The sequence below is a fragment of the Mercenaria mercenaria genome, chromosome 7 (genome assembly GCF_021730395.1).
Source record: "Mercenaria mercenaria strain notata chromosome 7, MADL_Memer_1, whole genome shotgun sequence".
In the NCBI taxonomy this organism is placed as follows: Eukaryota; Metazoa; Mollusca; class Bivalvia; order Venerida; family Veneridae; genus Mercenaria; species Mercenaria mercenaria.
The window spans coordinates 81955094-81976473 of NC_069367.1; the positions used below are offsets into that span (position 1 = coordinate 81955094).

Genomic DNA, 21380 nt, shown 5'->3' on the forward strand with positions numbered 1-21380 from the left:
TCTTCTTTTTATCAATGAAATTTTATTCTATACAGTTTACAGTATCTGTTGCGGAATCGTCAGCTGTGTCCGTTTCAGAATTTCACCTTCGTACGCTGTGTCTGTGTCAGAGTCACTGCCAGAGCTTTTTCAATGTTCGCCATTTCGAGCTATGGAATGATATGTTAGTGTATACTGTGGGGGTACTTTACTTACATTCCATCGGTATAAATGGATGTTCGCGAAAAAACCGTGTATGCTGTGTGACCGTATTATTTTCAAAGCTAGCGGAAAAACCGGTATTGTATCTATGCTGAAAAAAATAAAATAAAAATACCCGTTTACTTCAACCAAGTATCGAACTCCAGACGTCGGATGTCATACCTAGCGGCCTATCGCGTTGCGCTACTACGGTACTTCGTTCATCGACTCTCAATTTGAGCTACTAATCCATATCGTCTATAGATACGTGATTTACCTAAACTCGTAAATAATACGGCCGACTGAGTTTGTTTACAAATATCAAATTATCGTTCGATTACTGTAAAATGAGTGAACGCTAAAATACACAAAGTAAATGTCGATTCACCCAGACTTTAAAAACCGTCACCGTACCATTTCGTATTGCGCCATAGTTTTATTAGTGTTGGTATACCTTGCATTGTACCGTACCCAGTATACCGGGTTTTATCCTAAGAATAAGATTGGTTATTTCCATTTGTTGCGTATTTGCCATTTGCAGTTAATAAGTTGTAAATGTTAAGATCGAAGTTCGTCAGTGTTTTCTCCTTAATGGCGTTGAGATTTACTTGGATAGAAACAACCAATTTTTTTTTGACCGTGGCTGTCCTCGTAAAATGATAAAAAGTTTGGGCTTGGAACTCTCGGCCCCTTTTACACTGCCTGTAGCACATATACTAAAAAGTAGTCCGTCAGTTGTATTGACTGTATAAACCTGTATGAGAGCCTCTTGCGCATATTATCTTTATTCGCTAAGACAGATCAATGTAACAGACTGCCTGTATTGACTGAATAAACCTCAAATATACACCGCAGGCAGATATCGACCTGATAAATGCATAGTGGCAGGATAAATAAATTATTGAACTCCTGAGGCTGTAAATTGTTCATACATGACCCGGCCATATAAAATTTAAATTTAATGGTCGTATGAGAATTAAGAAAATACTTTTGTGCACAGCTAACAATTAACTGTATAGCGAATTGTAAAGTATATTATGCAATGAATGGACAGAGCTTTACATCATTAATGTAATTATATACGAACATTGGAATAAATTAGTTTCTAAGGTACATCATTGTGAAGCCTGAAAATGCATGTATAGAATGTCTTCATGGAAGATCGTTGTTTCTCTGTGCATTACAGTTATTGCTATTTTGTGCGGACATCGATGTTTGAGTTTGTATGTAAGTCTTTTTTCTTCATTCAGTTTCATTTTACGGATTTTAACCGAATAAGAAACATCTATTGTGTTTTGAATGGTTTTATAATGTGGCTTGTTGTTTGAAGATTATTTTCTTAATATAATGTAATTGTTAATATCATTTAAGTCAATTTTCATCGTAAAATGTAGTAAAAACAACTATTTCTCATGTGTTTCCATAACATATAGTCTGTCAGTAATTAAGTTTCAAAGCAAAATTTCGTTTAAAAATAACATTTTATATCAATTTATATGTACCCAACAGTTTTGATCTCGTCTTCAAGTCTCACAGTGTCAACTCTTTTAAATATCTAGGAATGTATTTCTTCGAAAATGGTCACTGGTTTCGAACACAAAGTCATCTTGCTCAGCATTCATTATTTGCATTGTAACAACAGATTTTTTTAGCGAATGAACAGCATATTGACACACAATTTATTTGTCCAGCACATGTTTTACTGTACTGTCCCACGGAGTTGGATACTTAAAATATTCTAAATGAATTGTCCTCCTTTAAATACGAATGCCATTTGTAAAGATATAAATGTAAACAATTGTCAAAACGATGTTTTACCTTGTTGTGTAAAGTTCAAACTCTCGCACTATGTTGCAAATTAATCAAAACAAAGACATGTAACAGCTTTTTAAAAATGGTGAGATTTTAAAGGTGGCCCCTTCATGTGGTCCCTTTCCGGAATTCGATACATATATGAATGAATTGACAATTGTTTTGTACAATAATATAAATGTTTTATATGCTGTTATATTTTCATGTAAAACAATGCCTTTTTCTATGATTTGATGACATTCAAACTTTTTTTCTCCGAAACATGGACCTATACCTTAATTAAGTATCTAATCAATTAGAATTAAAGGTACAAGATTAGGTATTTCATTGACCTTGACCCCTATTGTAAACAATGGTTTTTAAAGTGGAAAGTGTCTTTAGCTCAGTCAGGAATCAATAAATTCATCCAAAACACTTTGCTTATTAATCTTAATAATATTCTGAATTTGGTGATACAACTTTGCAGAAATTCTTTTTATCCAAAATAAGTTAAAAATTACAAAAATGTGGCCACTTCCAATAATTCCTCCTTCGTCTATATGAAAATTTCTGAGAAACTGCTAACTCTTGGAATGATAAACCATGACATGCTCAATACCTAAACACATAGTTAGAGAAAAAATACAAGAATCAAAATATTTGTCGCTGAAATTAATTAGTTAACCATTTTTTTTATGAAAAATAGTGACCTATGAACTATTGGAGGCGAGAGTTGAAAGTGCTGTATTTTTTTGTAAAACAACTTAAATGGTAAAATACTGTATTATTATGAAAGATATAATGTTAATGAATACATCTGCATCATTTTTGAAATGAAAATAAAATCTGGAAAGTAGATCCCTCGGAAGCATCGAGAACAAGGCAAACAGTGAAAATTGCAGACTCGGTTTGATTGAGTCTGTTCATGAGCAGTAACGGAAAATGCAACACTGCCCACGCCCCCTAGCACCGGCTTAAGCAGTATTCAATCTTCAAATCTAAATGAGTTGAAATCAATGATCCCGAAGGACCAGAAAATATAACAACACTGAGATGAAAAGCCTTTATCTTAAAAAGTCACTGAAATACCTAACAAGATCAATGTATATTATTTAAGGTATTGGACCCCTAATAGTAATGTTTAAACAATGGCATTTGCTTGGTATTTTCTTAAAGTTGACAATGTTTCACAGTGTGTTGCAAATAAACAACTTTTACCGTGCCGGTTTTTATAAATGTTGTATAATTTATGGTATTTCCTCACGCTCAAGAAGAGACAAAATTCAATGTGATGGCCACTATCTAAAACGTTTGCAGAAAATTCATTACAGCATTAATTTTGATAAAAGAAACATCAAACTATTGTTAAACAATTATAAAACACAAAATAAAACTGTAAAGATCATTTTTGTCTAGGGTGCCTCAAGTAAACAGATTTAATGAGACAAAATTCTAACTCCAACATTGAAAAATTAAGGTCGAATCCTGTGGTCTGTTTTGAATTTTGCTCACTTCATTCAGAAATAACCTTGGCGCAATAGTAAAACCTACCTGCATTTCTTCAACAATATGTAGTCTAAAGAATGAAGGCAAAATAGAGAACTTTTACCGCACGTAACTCAGTATTTTTTAAGATGTCCAACTCTACCCCTACTGATTCAGATGTAAAATCACATTAAACAGCAAAAAAAAAAAAAAAAAAAAAAAAAAAAAAAAAAAAAAAAAAAATCGCTTATAAAGTTAAAATTTTCCACTTGTGTACAATTCATCCATGATTAGTGTTGAAAGAAGTAAAAACTTACTAGAAAAAAGGAAAACATGGAGAAAAAAAATTTGGTCCCAGTGGGGTTTGAACCTACGCCCCCATGAAAATTGCAGTCAAAGTAGGTTTATGGTAGGAATTGAATACTCTTCAAAAAGGAGATACTCTACTACGGGTCCAATACCTTAATAATGGCGCGGAAATTCATAGATATTGTGAAGGAATATGTATTGAAAAAGTCCGCTGTAAGTTTCTAAGGAAAATACTCTGTGCTAGAAAATCCACCAATTCAGACGGTTTGTATGGAGATTTAGGTAGATATCCGATGAGAATACACCGAAAAATAATAATGATTAAATATTGGATAAAAATATTAAAATCAGATGACAACTGTTTTGAAGAAAATTTATACTATGTTAAAAGAAAATGCAAACAATAACCTTTGATATAACGGTAAAAATTCGGCGTATATGGTCAAATCCGCATTAGACGAAATAGCAATGACAAATATATGGCTAAACCAAGACAATATGTGTGTTAATTTACAAGTTATAAAACAACAAATATTTGACATGTACAAACAAAGCTGGTATTCAAATATAAATAATTCAAGCAGGTTGTCATCATATAGCTTATTTAAACATGAATTTGAACAAGAAAATATTTAAATACTACAAATATCAATAAATATAGAATTGCGCTAAGTAAATTTCGTTTGTCGTCTCATGATTTGGAAATAGAGAAAGGTAGGCATGAAAATGTCTCAAGAGAAGAAAGAAAGTGCCGAAACTGTTCTACGAATTTGACAGAGGACGAATACCATTTTTTATTAGTATGTCTAAAATATTATCAGTTGCGTTGAAAATTCTTCTAGCCGTATTTTTGTAGATGACCCACTGTACAGAAACTCGAAACTCTCATGTCCGCTACAAAAAAATAAAGTATTATAAGGGAAGTAGGGTTTTCGGACTTTTATAAATGCTTCAGATAACCCCCATCTTTCTTCACAGAGAAACATTTAGAATGGAAATCACTAAACAATTTAACTACGACAAATTCATAACCTACAATACTGATACTACTAGAACACTATTTACATTCGGAATATATTAGGAATAAACATTGAAAACACCCTTACCTCTGCCAGGAATTCCAACTCGAACTGTTCTGTTTACATCAGTAAAAACACTTATTATAGGAAAATGACTGTGTATATTTTGCTTAATGGACATTTATAGGACATTAATAGCTATAGGATACAATATACAGACATAAGATATTACATTTTTTGTTGAAATTCTCAATTGAATATCTCCAATCTGATCCTGGCAGTTTATTACTGTTCTTAGGATTTGTCTCCCTTGATTTCTGCATTTAAATCCTAATCTTAAGTCAGAGACAGCTTATAAGTGACTGCCTATTGTATGCGAAGGATGAATAAGTTTCATTCTGTCTTAGGAATATGTAAATTACACTTTTATAGTGTCTGTTTTTCTGTAATTTTGAGTAATATCATTCACCTGTTTGACCTTCAAGATTTCCAGGCGGTAAAATGCAAATCCTGTCCACTAGGAACTTTCAACTGCTAATAACCTTTCATAAGAGTAACAAATTATTGCAAGTAGTGTTATTCAGGAATATGTTGTAATTAACCTTTTTATTAAGTTAATTTTGCTTTATAGCCATAACTGTAGTTGAAAATCTGATTTTTATGACATTGTCCTGGCAATATGGCTATTTTGCTTCCAGGAATTGTAAATTTCTGCCTGACTCCCTGGATTAATGCAGGGTTCTGATTGGTTCATTTTGCTGGTCCTGGCAACTTCAGAAACTATAAATTTGTGACAGCCAGTGATCCAGCCATTCTACTTTTTGGTCATCACTGAACAAAGGTCGTGAAAAACAGGTAACAATTAATATTATGTAACTTGGACATATTTAAGTACTGTCTGGTGCTCATGTTAATAAAGTGTTATTACTCCTATTATTTCATGCTTATATTATAAAGGAGCTGTAGACCAAAAGCTCACAAATGGTGTCAGAAAACTGGAGTAAAAGAACGCTGGAACTTTGTTGACATTTCTGAATAACCCAAAGATTAAAACTACCAAAAAGGACACAAAAATACGATCAGTCATTTTTAATTGTAAATGTAGACATTTTTTTTGAGAAAAAAACAAAACAAAACAACTTAAGTAACATAAATACCAGGTTAGGACAGCGGTTCGGCTGCAGCAGTCAGAGGTCAAAATGGCTGTCCATGTTAGAATCAAGAACAAGACAGCCTGGAGAAAGTGCTTCACAGTTTGTGGATGTAATTTCACAGACTGTTAGAAAGGCATATCCAAACATGGACATGACTGTCCGAGAATCAATGACATTACATACCATTTATAGGGCTCTTGGACAAGATCTTAAGTACAAATGTATCGCTGAAAATTGTCATTCAGTCGCCCAAGTTACAGAGATAATTGAAACCTATGAGGGAATTTCTGGCCAGAATGCTGCGAAAAGGAGAGAAAGAGTAGTTCAGGAGGACAAAAGTTCATACGAGGAGGATGTCAAATCTTCTCTTACCCAAATCCTAGACAGAATAGATCGACTAGAAGAATCGCAGACAGGAACCACGAAATCTCAGCCAGCAAAGGAAGGAAACAGACAGAGTTCAGCGAGGCGCTGTTACAACTGCAATTCAACATCACATATTCGTCGTAACTGCTCCCTACTTCAAGGCACTCGTTCAACTGTGCAGGAAAACTGGGAACCATCGGCCCAGTAAGCCGAGGGATGATGTAGGCTTCAAGGCCTGAACAACACCAGCAGGCCCACTGCTTGGATAAAAACAGCGTAACTGACAGTAGAAAATCAGACAATAGCTTCTTTGCATGTATTTCTTTACAAAATTCGGAAATGGAATGCTTAATAGACAGTGGGTCCACTCTGTCAATTCTATCTCACTATCAATACAACATCTTGGAAATCAAGACCCTGCTTGAAACTGTAAGCCATAATATCGCTGATGTAAATGGGAAAGTTACAGGGAAATCATCATTCTTAGTTAAATTTGACAATGATCTTACATTTGAAATTCCTATGTTAGTATGTGACATTGATACTGACTGTATTTTGGGTCAGGACTGTCTGTGTGAACATGTAAGAAATATTGTCTATGAAAATTTCCGTCTCGTTCTGAAAACTGGTATCGTATACTTACATAAAGGAAAGGGTCTAAATCGAGTCTGTAGAATAACTATGTCAGAAAAGTACAAGATAGCTCCAAATACAAGCACATGGGTAATAATAGACATAAGAAACTAGGAATTAACTTCTCAAAACATTTTAGTTGAATGCATTCCAGAAACTTTTGACAGACATTTCACTGTTATCCAAGGAGTGTTTGACACCAAAGATTTGAAGCCTGAGACAATTATCGGTTCCTGTACTTTTGTTGATGTTAATGACACTTGTTCTCCGTTAGAAAGTTCCAATAACAATATTAATTTTTGTAGAAACATTTCTATTGCAGAAAGCGCAGATCTTCCTGAACATTTGGTTGACTGTTTTAAAAGAAGTTCCAAACATCTGAATGATGAACATAAGACTGCTTTCAAAGCTTTTTTGATAAAATATCAGTCAGTATTTGCCAAATCTTCAATCTTGGGTTCACTTATCGCGTACAACATCACATTGATACACAAGGGGCTAAACCTGTCAAACAACATAATTATGCGTAAGGTCCGCTTAGCTCAACGTGATGCTGAGAGAGGAGAGTCCAGAAACTTTTAGATCATGGTATAATTGAGCCAACCATTTCACCCTGGAGTAGCAACACGGTGTAAGTACGTAAAAAGTCGGGAGACTACAGGCTATATGCTGATTTTAGGGCCGTCAGTGCGCTCTGTAAACGTGATGCGTTCCCTCTACCAGACATTGGTCAATGTCTAGACAGTTTGGCAAACAACAGCTGGTTCTCTACCATGGACTTGAACATGGGATTTCATCAAATGAGTATAGCTCTTGAAGATAGAGAAAAAACGGCATTTTCTACAAGTCTCGGATTTTTCCAATACACTAAACTACCATTGGGCTTATCAGCCGCACATGCAGAATTTTCCCGCCTAATGACAGATGTTTTTAATGGTCTGCAGTATCAAGAACTTTGTCTGTTCATGGATGATATCATCTGTCCAAGCAAAACATTTGAAGAACAATTGGACAGGCATGAGCATATCTTTCAGAGATTAAGTGACGCAAACTTAAATTAAAACCTGCAAAATGCCTGTTTTTACAAAAGTCATGTGCATTTTTAGGACATATTGTCAGTGAAATGGGAATTCAGACTGACCCCACAAAATTTCCACTGGCCAAGGCCTGCGTCAAGGAAAGCTGTTAAAAGCTTTCTCGGGTTAGCGTCATACTACTCTAAGTTTGTCAAAGACTTTGGTCAAATTGCCAAGCCACTGTATAGGCTAACACAGAAAAGTAACAGGTCTAAATGGACAAATGAGGCTGAAGAGTCATTTCAAAGTCTGAAGACTTATCTGATATCAGCACCAATGCTAGCTTACCCCATTTCTGATGAAAAAATGATACTAGATACTGACAGTTCAGACTATGCTTCTGATGCAGTTTTGTCACAAATGCAGCAAGGAAATGAGCGTATGTTAGGTTATTACAGTAAGACAATGAATAAGCATGAATTAAGCTACTGCACCATGCGCAAAGAATTATTGGCAGTTATTGTTGCTCTAAAACATTTTCACCGTTACTTACTAGGGCAAAAAGTAATTCTAAGAACAGATTACTCTGCAGTAAGTTGGCTGAAATCGTTGAAAAACCCTTCTGGTCAAATTGCAAGATGGCTGCAACTTGTAGAGACATATGACATAGAAATTAAGCACCGTCCTGGTTCACAACATAGAATGCAGATTTTGTTAGCAGACTCTTATGTCGTGTCTGTGGCAAGCAGGAACTTAACAATTACACGGTCAGTGACACACTTGCGAGTGATGCTAGTACTGGTTGTGAAAACAGTATTGCTTTTATACATGAACTGCCTTTTGATGACATTGTATTCTCCTAGACCCAGTCTTCTGATCATGAGATGTCAGCTTCCACTGTCACTACTGAACTCTCAAACTTAGAATCTGAAAAGCCAGAGAAAAATCATGGACAAGTAAGAGTAACTGTTGTTACCAGAGGAATGATAAACAATCCAGCAAATAGACAGTTCCTGATTGACGGTTGATTTCCATCGGAAATCCATATGCAGCAACTAGCAGATGAAGTATTATTCTTGCTGCAAAGGAGATGGAAATACATATCTGTCAATTCGTCCATCATGAAAAAACTTTGGTCAATGTGCGGTAGACTGGAGTGTAAAAATGGTATGCTGTTTAGAAAATGGATAGAAAATGACAATGTAACCTTGCAACTTATTGTTCCTAAATCCCTTCAGAATGACATCATGCACTATTTCCATGACATTCCTTCAGCAGCACACCTTAGTTCTGAGAAAATGTTAAGACGGATAATACAAACCTTTTACCGGCCAGAAATGAATGAAACCATAAAAAACTATATCAGGAATTGTGACTTGTGTTCATCTCGGAAACAAAATAAAGCTATCCGAACCCCGCCCACCTCCCCCCACCCCTGGTCAGAATTTTGGAGGAGAACCCATGGAACTGGTTTCAATAGACATTTTGGGTCATTTGCCACTCTCAGAAAATGGAAATCGTTATGTTCTTGTTATTAAGGGGACGCATATTGCTACATTCACAGTTCATACAGAAATGCGGAAGGGGTGCATATTCAAGAAATCGATGGTGGGAAAATAAAAAACATATTCCTAAACTGATATAATACTGATGGACACCTGTAATATTCAGTACTTTGTGGATAAGGATGCGGTACTATGAATATAATAGGAAAACAGAGGTCTTTGTGAAAGTACATTCAACACAAAATATTAAGCTTTTGTATAAGGAAAAAACAGGTTTTTTACAATAACAGGGTTCCAAATAATGTTGAAGGGATGAATTTTTCTTTCTAACACACCAGGTTTGCTTAAACATGTAAATATTTAACGCCACGTCATTTCAGCTCGGGATGGACGCCATATTTCTCATTGATAAAAAATGTAAACAAAAAAATCAGAGTGGGATTAGCATTGCAAGGGCATAACATGACATTCTACACAATGAATACCTTAGAAGAGATATCTAAGATGCTACACAGGTCAGGCGGGTTAAATGCATAATGTCGATCACTTGAAATTCATCTTGAAAAGGTGGTTAATTTTAGTTTATTTACATGGTTTTTAATTTTCCCACGACTTCTCGGCGATTCACTGCAAATGTATTACTGCGCCGGACGAAAGGTAACTCTAATAAACAACGGGAGACAACTTAGGTGTCAGCATGTGTACGATTTTTAAAAAAAACATGTCGATGATTATAATTTCTTATCAAATAATGAATCCTATTCAGATATTCGTCTTCAATATTAGAAAATTATTAATTTCTGTGGACATTTATCAAAAAATATTACTTACAGTGGACTACTTTGCGTATCAAACTGGTTTCCGCTTCCGTTGTGAGGCACTTCCGTAATACTTTTTGACAACAATAACAAAATACAAAATGAATCAATAAAGTCACTTATAAACCGATTGCTACTTAAATCAGTGTAAGTATAGTTGTTGTTACAACATTATACAAGTTCGTTACGTTATGAGATAAAGTTTATCTTGAACTGCATAATCCATTAATTACGTTTAGATGATATTGCATTTACAACTTATTTGACCCCGTTTATTTACGTGAATGACAGCATTCTCGTGCAACTCGTGCAAACACAGTTATGAAAAGTATGGTGGAGAATTCAAGGACAAATTATAATTTACATTAAAGTGAGGATAACTGTATATTCGTCCAGTTTTGATCATTGACATTCCTGCTGTGTATTAGTAAGTTTTGTAAACAATGTTAGAATGTTACTTTTGCACATATACACATTGATTGGATCTCTCAACCAAATTCCATACCTTATTTTAGGGTTTTTAAGACAATACATTTTCAAAAGTTTGTTGAATGTGTTTTGATATTTAAGTGCATTGTAGTTCATGAATACCAAGTTAAAAATTAATAATGGCAACATTTCTAGGCCCTTATTGTAAGCCACTAGACTTCTGTAATGATAAATGTTTAATGTATTAAGGGGAATATACTCTTTAAGTTTTGGAATGTGGCATTCCTTGACCACCGTATCTTTTCTTATGCACTACTTTGTAAACAAACTAAATAATGTGTTTTAGCTTACATATGCGAAATGAAAAGCAAGACAGTGAACTTATTTCACATTCTTTCTTTAAATTAGAATCTGTAGGAGATTGATAAATGTTTGGACAAGGTGAAGCACTATTATTTTCGCACAAAAAAGTATTAATTGTTGACTTTGAATGTACACAATAAGTCTTATGTAATTCAACAATAACTTTTTTGTTTCAGTTTTTCTCATTTTTAGCTCACCAGAGCACAAAGTGCTCAGGGTGAGCTATTGTGATCGCTCACCGTCCGGCGTCCGTCCGTCCGTCCGTCCGTCGTCCGTCCGTCCGTCCACACTTTCCTTTAAACAACATCTCCTCCTAAACCAACAGGCCAATTTTGATGAAACTTCACAGAGATGTTCCTTGGATGGTCTTTTCTAAAAATTGTTCAAAGAATTGAATTCCATGCAGAACTCTGGTTGCCATGGCAACCGAAAGGAAAAACTTTAAAAATCTTCTTCTCAAAAACCAGAAGCCCTAGAGCTTAGATATTTGGTGTAAAGCATTGCCTAGTAGACCTCTACCAAAGTTTTTCAAATCATGACCCCGGGGTCAAAATTGACCCCGCCCAAGGGGTCACTTGATTTTACATAGAAAAATCTTAAAAAATCTTCTTCTCGAAAATGTGGCATTGCCTAATGGACCTCTACTAAAGTTGTTCAAATCATGACCCCTGGGTCAAAATTGACCCCGCCCCAGGGGTCACTTGATTTTACATAGGAAAATCTTCAAAATATTTCTAAAAACAAGAGGGCCATGATGGCCCTATATCGCTCACCTGTTATCATTGCACTTAAGGACAAGTCTTCAAGGTCAAAAGATCATAATAGAAATCAATCAAAAGAATTATGAGAAAATATAGTTGAAATTTTCTTTAAGTAACTTTAAAAACAAGATTTGAAAACTTTTTGTAGAGGTCCACTAGGCAATGCTACATGTCAAATATCTAAGCTCTTCTGGTTTATTTTTAGAAAATTTTGAAGATTTTTCTATGTACAATCAAGTAACCCCATGGGGCATGGTCAATTTGACCCCAGGGGTCATGATTTGAATAAACTTTGCAAAAGTCTAATAGGCAATGCTACATGTCAAATATCTAAGATCTAGGCCTTCTGGTTTATTTTTAGAATTTTTTTTTAAGATTTTCCTGTGTAAAATCAAGTGACCCCTAGGGCGGAGTCAATTTTGACCCCGGGGGACAAGGTTTGAACAAATTTTGTAGAGGTCCACTAGGCAATGCTACATGTCAAATATCTAGTCTCTAGGCCTTCTAGTTTATTTTTAGAAAAATTTTGAAGATTTTCCTATGTAAAATCAAGTGACCCCTGGGGCGGGGTCAATTTTGACCCAGGGGGTCATGATATGAACAAATTTTGTAGAGGTCCACTAGGTAATGCTACATGTGAAATATCTAAGCTCTAGGCCTTCTGGTTTATTTTTAGAAAACTTTTGAAGATTTTCCTATGTAAAGTCAAGTGACCCCTAGGGCGGGGTCAATTTTGACCCCCGGGTCATAATTTGAACAACTTTAGTAGAGGTCCAATAGGCAATGCTACATGTCAAATATCTAAGCTCTAGGGCTTCTGGTTTTTGAGAAGAAGATTTTTTAAATATTTTCCTATGTAAAATCAAGTGACCCCTGGGGCGGGGTCAATTTTGACCCCGGGGACCATGATTTGAACAAATTTTGTAGAGGTCCACTAGGCAATGCTACATGTGAAATATCTAAGCTCTAGGCCTTCTGGTTTATTTTTAGAAATTTTTTGAAGATTTTCCTATGTAAAATCAAGTGACCCCTGGGGAGGGGTCAATTTTGACCCCGGGGTCATGATTTGAACAATTTTAGTAGAGGTCCACTAGGCAATGCTACATGTCAAATATCTAAGCTCTAAGGCTTCTGGTTTTTGAGAAGAAGATTTTTTAAGATTTTCTTATGTAAAATCAAGTGACCCCTGGGGCGGGGTCAGTTTTGACCCCGGGGTCATGATTTGAACAAACTTGGTAGAGGTCCACTAGGCAATGCTTCACACCAAATATCTAAGCTCTAGGGCTTCTGGTTTTTGAGAAGAAGATTTCTAAAGTTATTCCTTTCGGTTGCCATGGCAACCAGTGTTCTGCATGGAATTCAATTCTTTGAACAATTTTGAAAGGGGGCCATCCAAGGAACATCCCTGTGAAGTTTCATCAAAATTGGCCTGTTGGTTTAGGAGGAGATGTTGTTTAAAGGAAAGTGTGGACGGACGTACAACGGACGGACGTACAACGGACGGACGGACGGACGGACGGACGCCGGACGGTGAGCGATCACAATACCTCACCCTGAGCACTTTGTGCTCAGGTGAGCTAATAAAGCAGAAGGCCTAGGTCTTAGATATTTCACAGGTAGCATTGCCTAGCGGATCTCTACAAAATTTATTCAAATCAGACCCCCGGGGTCAAAATTGACCCTGTCCCAGGGGTCACTTGATTTTACATAGGAAAACCTTAAAAAATCTTCTTCTCAAAAAGCAGAAGCCCTAGAGCTTAGATATTTGACATGTGGCATTGCCTAATGGACCTCTACTAAAGTTGTTCAAATCATGACCCCGCCCTAGGGGTCGCTTGATTTTACATATGAAAATCTTCAAAAATTTTCTTAAAATAAACCAGAAGGCCTAGGTCTTAGATATTTCACTTGTAGCATTGCCTAGTGGACCTCTACAACATTTATTCAAATCATGACCCCAGGGTCAAAATTGACCCCGCCCCAGGGGTCACTTGATTTTACATAGGAAAATCTTCAAAAAATTTCTAAAAATAAACCAGAAGGCCTAGATCTTAGATATTTGACGTGTAGCAATGCCTAGTAGACCTCTACAAAATTTCTTCAAATCATGACCCTCGGGATCAAATTGGCCCCGCCCCATGGGGTTACTTGATTGTAGATAGAAAAATCTTCAATATTTTCTAAAAATAAACCAGAAGGCCTAGAGCTTAGATATTCGACATGTAGCATTGCCTAGTGGACCTTTACAAAATTTGTTCAATCTTGACCCCCTCAGAGTCAAATTGACCCAGCCCCAGGGGTTACTTTATTGTTTATAGGGAAATCTTCATTAATTTGCTTAAAATAAACCAGAAGGCCTAGATCTTAGATATTCGATGTGTAACATTGCCTAGTCGACTTGTACAAACTTTTTTCAAATCATGACCCCCGGGGTAAAATTGGCCCCGCCCCAGGGGTTACTTGATTGTACATCGGAAAATTTTCCAAAAATTTTCTAAAAATCATCAGTTTGACATTTGAAACATATTACTCTGGTGAGCGATCCAGGGTCATCATGACCCCCTTGTTATTTTAGCGAGCAATCCTTTGTGTACTTATAACATTTGAAACAGTATCCATTTCATGTACCAAAATCTTGTACTTTTTGCAGGTAAATTTTATCATACCCCACCCACTTTTTTCTAATTTCAAAGTATGCGTCCCCTTAATGACTGTTTTACAAAATGGTGTGAAGCAGTGCCTATCCCCGATCAAGAAGCGATCAACAGTTGCTGAAGCTTTTGTGAACAATTTCGTTGTGAGATTTGGTACACCAATGACTTTACTTTCCGACTGTGGAACAAGCTTCAGCAGTTCTCTTTTCAAACAAGTATGCGAGGTTCTTCAAATAAGCAAAATTAAAACCTCAATTGCGAGACAGCAAAGCAATGGTTAAGTGAAAAAATGATGCGATGCATTTCCGATATGATATCCATGTACTGTGGTAAAAATCAAAAACAGTGGGACAAGTATCTGCCTCAAGTAATGATGACAGTCAGCTAAATCAAAAGGAAAGGTATTTCATGTAGACAAATTGCACAAGTAATGGAAATACCTTGCCCTGTTACATAAGAGTGAAAATCCAGGAAAATTAAATAAACATGTACTGTGCCGTTATAACTGACAAATAGTTAAACAGTTTAGTTTGATGTTATGAATTTGGAGCACCAGACACAAATATTTATCAATTGATACATATATAAAATAACTAATGGATATATTACAATGTTTTAAATAATGCAGACATAAAGTAATACATTGCATTTCCTTAGTATGACATCATTTTTTTTCAATATATAACTGACAGGTCTAAGTAAGTTATATTGAGATTACTGTACATGTTGATGTGTATCACAGTACTGTATTTAAGAGTCTGTGGGTATATAGCAAAATAGGTCTGGCCAGCCAATTTGTGCTATTGGAAACTTGCTCAAGGTTTATGCTGGAATCATATAGCAGAAATCTAAAATTCTAAGCATTTCACTTGTGCAGTTTGACCTAAACAGTACCTTTGGTGGTATTTGACAGCACTGACAGTTGTTTCCATATTATCTTCTAATGATGACGCTTAGCTGAAAGAAGACATATTCATTATCAAACCGTGGTTTATCGATAAACAGTTTAGAGTGTATATGACAATCTTATTAAACAATATTTACAGATATAACTCATCAGTGTTGGACATGTGGCAACTACAGCAGCTCCAAAAAGATGTTGAAAAACCATGCTGCAGCGGAGCACAAACACCTCTCAGTGATCTGTGTTTACTGTAAACCAAAACAAGTTACTCTTGGTCGCATAAATGACCTAAAGAAACATATTAATACCAAACACCCAATTGTCAGCCTAGGGTTGCTAGATAACTTTTTCTTCGAAGGAAATGCGTTTTATTTGTCTCTTCACCCTTATGATTATGTAGGACATGTGAAACCTGCACATATGGATAGTCCATCAGCAACTCAGGCAATGCTTGCTGTGAGAACCATCATTCCTAGTCTGAAAGATGCAACAAATTCCTTACCTCAGTGGGAAGCAGGATGGCTATAAGCTATTGGAACACCTATACAAGATACTATTCCATGTACCAAGCCCCTATACAAATCTAACTGTGCAACAATTCTGTCGAGTCCATCAAGCCATTATTCAATGCTTTTCCATATCCTGCTTATACAGCTACTCTACTGTCACCTGCTAGACCTACATCTGGAATGTTTCCGACTTCTTCACTTTTCGTCAGTCGTCTCAGTCTGCTATTGACTCAGTCAACCAGTACTCTCCAACAAGACCTAAAATGATTCAACCACCTGAAGATATTGACTATTTTAGTAAAAATGATGTCCATTTACACATGATGATGATTTATTCATAGCTCTCCTTAATCAGTCTCCCACTAAGATGGCTGACATCAATGGTAGAGATCCAGAACTATATTTAAAACATGCTATAAGAATTCTTGGTGCCGAATACTATGAACCAAGCCAGGCTTTTGCTAAACACTTTTGTATGACTGAGTTTGAAATTGGAAGTATTAGTAAAGTTTCAAAACTAGCAGTACAGGCAGTTGAACAACTGAAATGGGGAGCTATGCCACTAACTTGTCCAGCACCAAGGGACTGGTCCAAAATCTCAGATCCTGTAAAACTTACCAATTCAACTACTAACGCCACTCTCAGATGGCCACCAGTGAACTGGAAATCGAAGGACTCTCAAACAAAACGGTTGAACTTTGTAGCAGCTGTAATGAAACTGGATGAAGGAGCTGATGGTATGCCGACAACAAGTTCAGATTTGATCTATGACACATACAATTTCCTTCTTCTCCCTGGATCAGCTCCTGTACATCAGCCAACTGAATCAGCGAAACGTCGCTTCCTTAACTATAAAGTTCTTGTCAATTTCATTACTAAAAATCAGGACAGAGAGCTGGCATCTATGCTCATTCCAACAAAACTTGGTACTTCCATCTATCTACAAAAGATTAGTTCACTACCACTCAGGATCCTGAAACAGCAAAGTTCAGAATAAAAATAACACTGGTGACAAATAGATAAAATTTAACCTACGTTTAAATTTCTTATAAGGATGTACGAGTGTTTTTTTTTCAGGATATCCGCCATTTTGAAAAATGTTTCTTCAAATATTGCTTTCCAACAAAAGTTTTGCCGAAAATTAATGCTAAATCATTAAAATATGGCTAATAAAATACCATTTAAGCAAATAGATTCTGCTTTTTGCGAAAAAAAAATTTTCACCCTTATTTTTGGCTGGCATTTGCATAAAATTGACGTAAGTTTTACAACGGGGTAGGGGTAGGTAATTTTGAATATCTATGGAAGTAGATCAGGTTTGGTTTTGATATTTTCCTGACTGATATATATAATGATAAGCTATAACTGAAATAAACATTTTCAAGGTATCACTTTATTTTATCTAGAAAATATAAATTAAATAAAAAAGAACACAAAATATCAAAATTCACCAGTTTTTTTAGTTTTTCTTAATAAATCTCTTAGATGCACGATGACCCCTACTTTTTTCTTTCCATTTTAAAGCATTTTTGTGTGTCATTAAAGCTGCAAAATATTTTTAAAATCTTACCGTCAGAAATTTTTGTTGTAGATCTAAATACATTTTTTCCATTGAAAATAAAGTGGGTGGGGTAATCATGTCAACATATAAAAGTGAAAGAGATTTGTTAGTGACATTTATGCTTATATAATATTGACATCACCTTGTATTCATATTAACCTGTAAGACAGGAAATCCCTATAACATTAGATGGGATATTATATGTTTTATAAAGTACCACCATTTTTTCAATTTTACAAAATTTCGGAAATGCTTAAACAGTGGGTGTAGAAAATGCCCTATAAAATTAAAACGAGTTCGGTGACCTATGTTTTTTCTTCTCTTGTTTGTCTTGAAAACTAATGTTCTTCAAGCTCACAGAGTATGAAAAAATTCTTAACGTTAGAAAAAAATCGATCGTACATCCTTAAGTGGGCGAGAATGTAAGGGAAGTAGGGTTTTCGGACAACCCCCATCTTTCTTCACAGAGAAACATTTAGAATGGAAATCACTAACAATTTAGCTACGACAAATTCATAACCTACAATACTGATACTACTAGAACACTATTTACATTCGGAATATATTAGAAATAAACATTGAAAACACCCTTACCTCTGCCAGGAATTCCAACTCGAACTGTTCTGTTTACATCAGTAAAACACTTATTATAGGAAAATGACTGTGTATATTTTGCTTAATGGACATTTATAAGGCATTAATAACTACAGGATACAATATACAGACATAAAATATTACATTTTTTGTTGAAATTCTCAATTGAATATCTCCAATCTGATCCTGGCAGTTTATTACTGTTCTTACGGATTTGTCTCCCCGTCTGTATTTTAATCCTAATCTTAAGTCAGAGACAGCTTATAAGTGACTACTTATTGTATGTAAAGGATGAATAAGTTTCATTCTGTCTTAGGAATATGTAAATTACACATTTATATTGTCTGTTTTTCTGTAATTTTGAGTAATATCATTCACTTGTTTGACCTTCAAGTTTTCTAGGCTGTAAAATTCAAATTTAAATTCCTGTCCACTAGGAATTTTCAGTTGTTAATAACCTTTCAAGAGTAACAAATTATTGCAAGTAGTGTCTGTTATTCAGGAATATGTTGTAAATAACCTATTAAGTTAATTTTGCTTTATAGCCTGTACTCAAGTGTAGTTGAAAGTCTGATTTTTATGACATTGTCCTGGCAATACGGCTGTTTTGCTTCCAGGAATTGTAAATTTCTCCCTGACTCCCTGGATTAATGCAGGGTTCTGATTGGTTCATTTTGCTGGTCCTGGCAACTTCAGAGACTATAAATTTGTGACAGCCAGTGATCCAGCCATTCTACGTTTTGGTTATCACTAAACAAAGGTCGTGAAAACAACAGGTGACAATTAATATTATAGTCCACGGCCATTTGTAATCCCGCTCGAAAGTAGTTGAGAAATATAGCCACTTATACCAAATTATTTCTTGGTCCAAGACAAAAATAATATGTATGTATCTCTTCTGGGGACCGCGACTGGATCCGGAAATGACGTCATCAATATGGCGACCGTTTACGAAAATAATACTGCTGAACAATGATTGAAAATATTAGTAAAATTGCTTATAATATCGGATATGATGTTATTAAACAAGCCAATTGGACATATCAAATATATTATATTTGCACTTTCTCAGTAGAAAGTATATTTAAGTTATTTTGATTGTTTATTTTGTACCCCACCCACCTAATTTACAATGCATTTTTACATGTCGCTTCTGCCTCTTGAAATAAAATATTTTTGACTAATCTTATGGCGTTGAATCTGAAATAAGATTATTTCCAAACGTTACAAGAAATATAACATACAATAAGGGAAAATACGTTATTAATATCTGGTTTTAATCAGTACCTATAAGGAAAGGATTTTGTCGAAAATGCAATACAAATCAATGTCGGCACAAGTAATTGTCTATGCTGTTATTATTAGAACATGTGCATATTACACGCATTGTTTACAATTTTATTTAAACAAGATTTAAGTACGATCAAGACGACTATGCCGATGGAAATTTAACAGATATTTTCTTAAAGTTAGATTCATAATAGTCGACTTAATTATTCAGAATTACTGGTTAATCATATGCATTTAAACTTGACATCAACAATAAAAGCGTTTTACTTAATTCATCTTCAGCTCCGCAATAACAAAAGTATCTATAAACAATATTATTTATCAAACCTGCATTTAAACGTTTATTATGGGCTTTCCGTAATTATGTTTAGCTAATTGCAGGAGGAGGGGCATCAGGGGCAGGGGATAATCATTTTATTTTCTTTCTTTCATCATTCTTTCTCTAAAACTGAAAATATTTCTCAACAGATCCGATTTGTGATAAACTCTGATTCATGTTAATGCAACGCATCTTTGAACCGTAAAACTCTGCAGCAATGCATGTATAGGTTAGAACATGATAAATACACGAAATAAGTAAAACCAACAGACGTAAAATAAAGGAACGTAGTGCGAAAAAGCCTTGGAACGGTCAGTTGCAAAACAATGCTGGTGTGCTTAAACAGTACCGGTAGTTTGGCAATAATGCCCACACTCTCCACCATATTCCAGTGTTATAGAACATAATACGTAAACTTAATCCCCCGACTGCTGAGTGTCTTATTCACGCAAGGGAAACTGAGGGCACGCTATTAATTGAAACACAAAGATGATCGGGTAAATATCTACATTAAATATGTAAATAGCCTCTGGTCCTTTAGTATTATGAAGTTCGTTAAAGATTATAATATAATTCAGCTTAAGCTGGTGCTAAAGGGCATGAGATTTTTCACCTTTCTAAACCTCTCAGGAACAAACTTAGTCAAACCAAGTCTTCTATTATCTTGATTATTTGCGTTCTATACTTTCAAGGGATCGTCTTAAAGCTTTTAACAAATCATTTGCGCATGTTCTCCATGCCGTTACAGAAAGCAGAATACCAGCAGAACATTATTAAGGATCCGACAAATCAGGAAAGTAAATATATCAAAGCAGCTCAGACCCAATGGCCTTTAAGAACCACCAGTCATGGCGTGGTCCACTTCTTTCGTTGGTCACGATCGAAGAGGAAAGTGTAGCATCCAGCTGACAAAACAATGAACACCGAATATGCAACATATCTCTAAATAAGAGGGTCAGAACCGCATATGATAAAACATTTCATCATTTGTGAAAATTTTCATTGAAATTGATAAATAACTACTGTTTTGATACACTTAGTAAAAGAAGTGTTTTTAAATTGCTATTAGACTTAAAAAAAAAAACCCACACAAGTCTGAATTACAATCATGAAATTTAGTAGAATATTCTTGCTCTTGATAATAGCAGTATATCTGCAAAAGGACATATTGATAACGCTCATTGAATTCTTGCAAATATATGAAGATTATATAAAAGTTAAGGAATGTGTATTTATTAAACGTCGCATATAACCGACAAACAACATGACCTACAGCTGATTGTGACAAACTACGTATCTAGTAACAGATAGTTATCTAAGCTGATATATTGCAGAAGATTGTAGGGGGAACATCTCCATCTGAATAGAGAAAAACTCCAGTAAATAAACTTGAAAGTGTAAATCAATTTAAAATATGGAGATATATCAATCCCAAGCGATGCAGTATTGTAGTCTTTGAATTGTTAGTCTCATTTAATAACTACACCTCTCTGACATACAAAATGTCAACTATTCGAGCAACAACTGATTGTTTGTATTTGAAAACTTCATCAAGAATGCGTGAATTATTTTTCATATAGTAGCCACACATAACTGTGTTTAACGTTTTCTAAATCATACGACAAGCTAGGCAGCAGTAGTTCTCATGGATTACTTATTATCTCTCGAAAAACTGCATTCCCTTACCGGATATCGTTTAATAAGGAGATGCTTTGACAAA

General features: G+C 35.2%; 1 protein-coding gene across 1 annotated transcript in view; it reads left to right on the forward strand.

Moving 5' to 3' along the window:
* Positions 1 to 1081: 1081 nt before the first annotated feature.
* LOC123553790 (NXPE family member 1-like) overlaps positions 1082 to 21380 on the forward strand; it is a 50285-nt gene continuing 29986 nt past the window's right edge. The window contains exon 1 of the mRNA XM_045343435.2: positions 1082 to 1407. Coding sequence (XP_045199370.2) covers positions 1318 to 1407 — 90 coding nt within the window. The 5' untranslated portion in view covers positions 1082 to 1317. The remainder of the gene's footprint in view (positions 1408 to 21380) is intronic.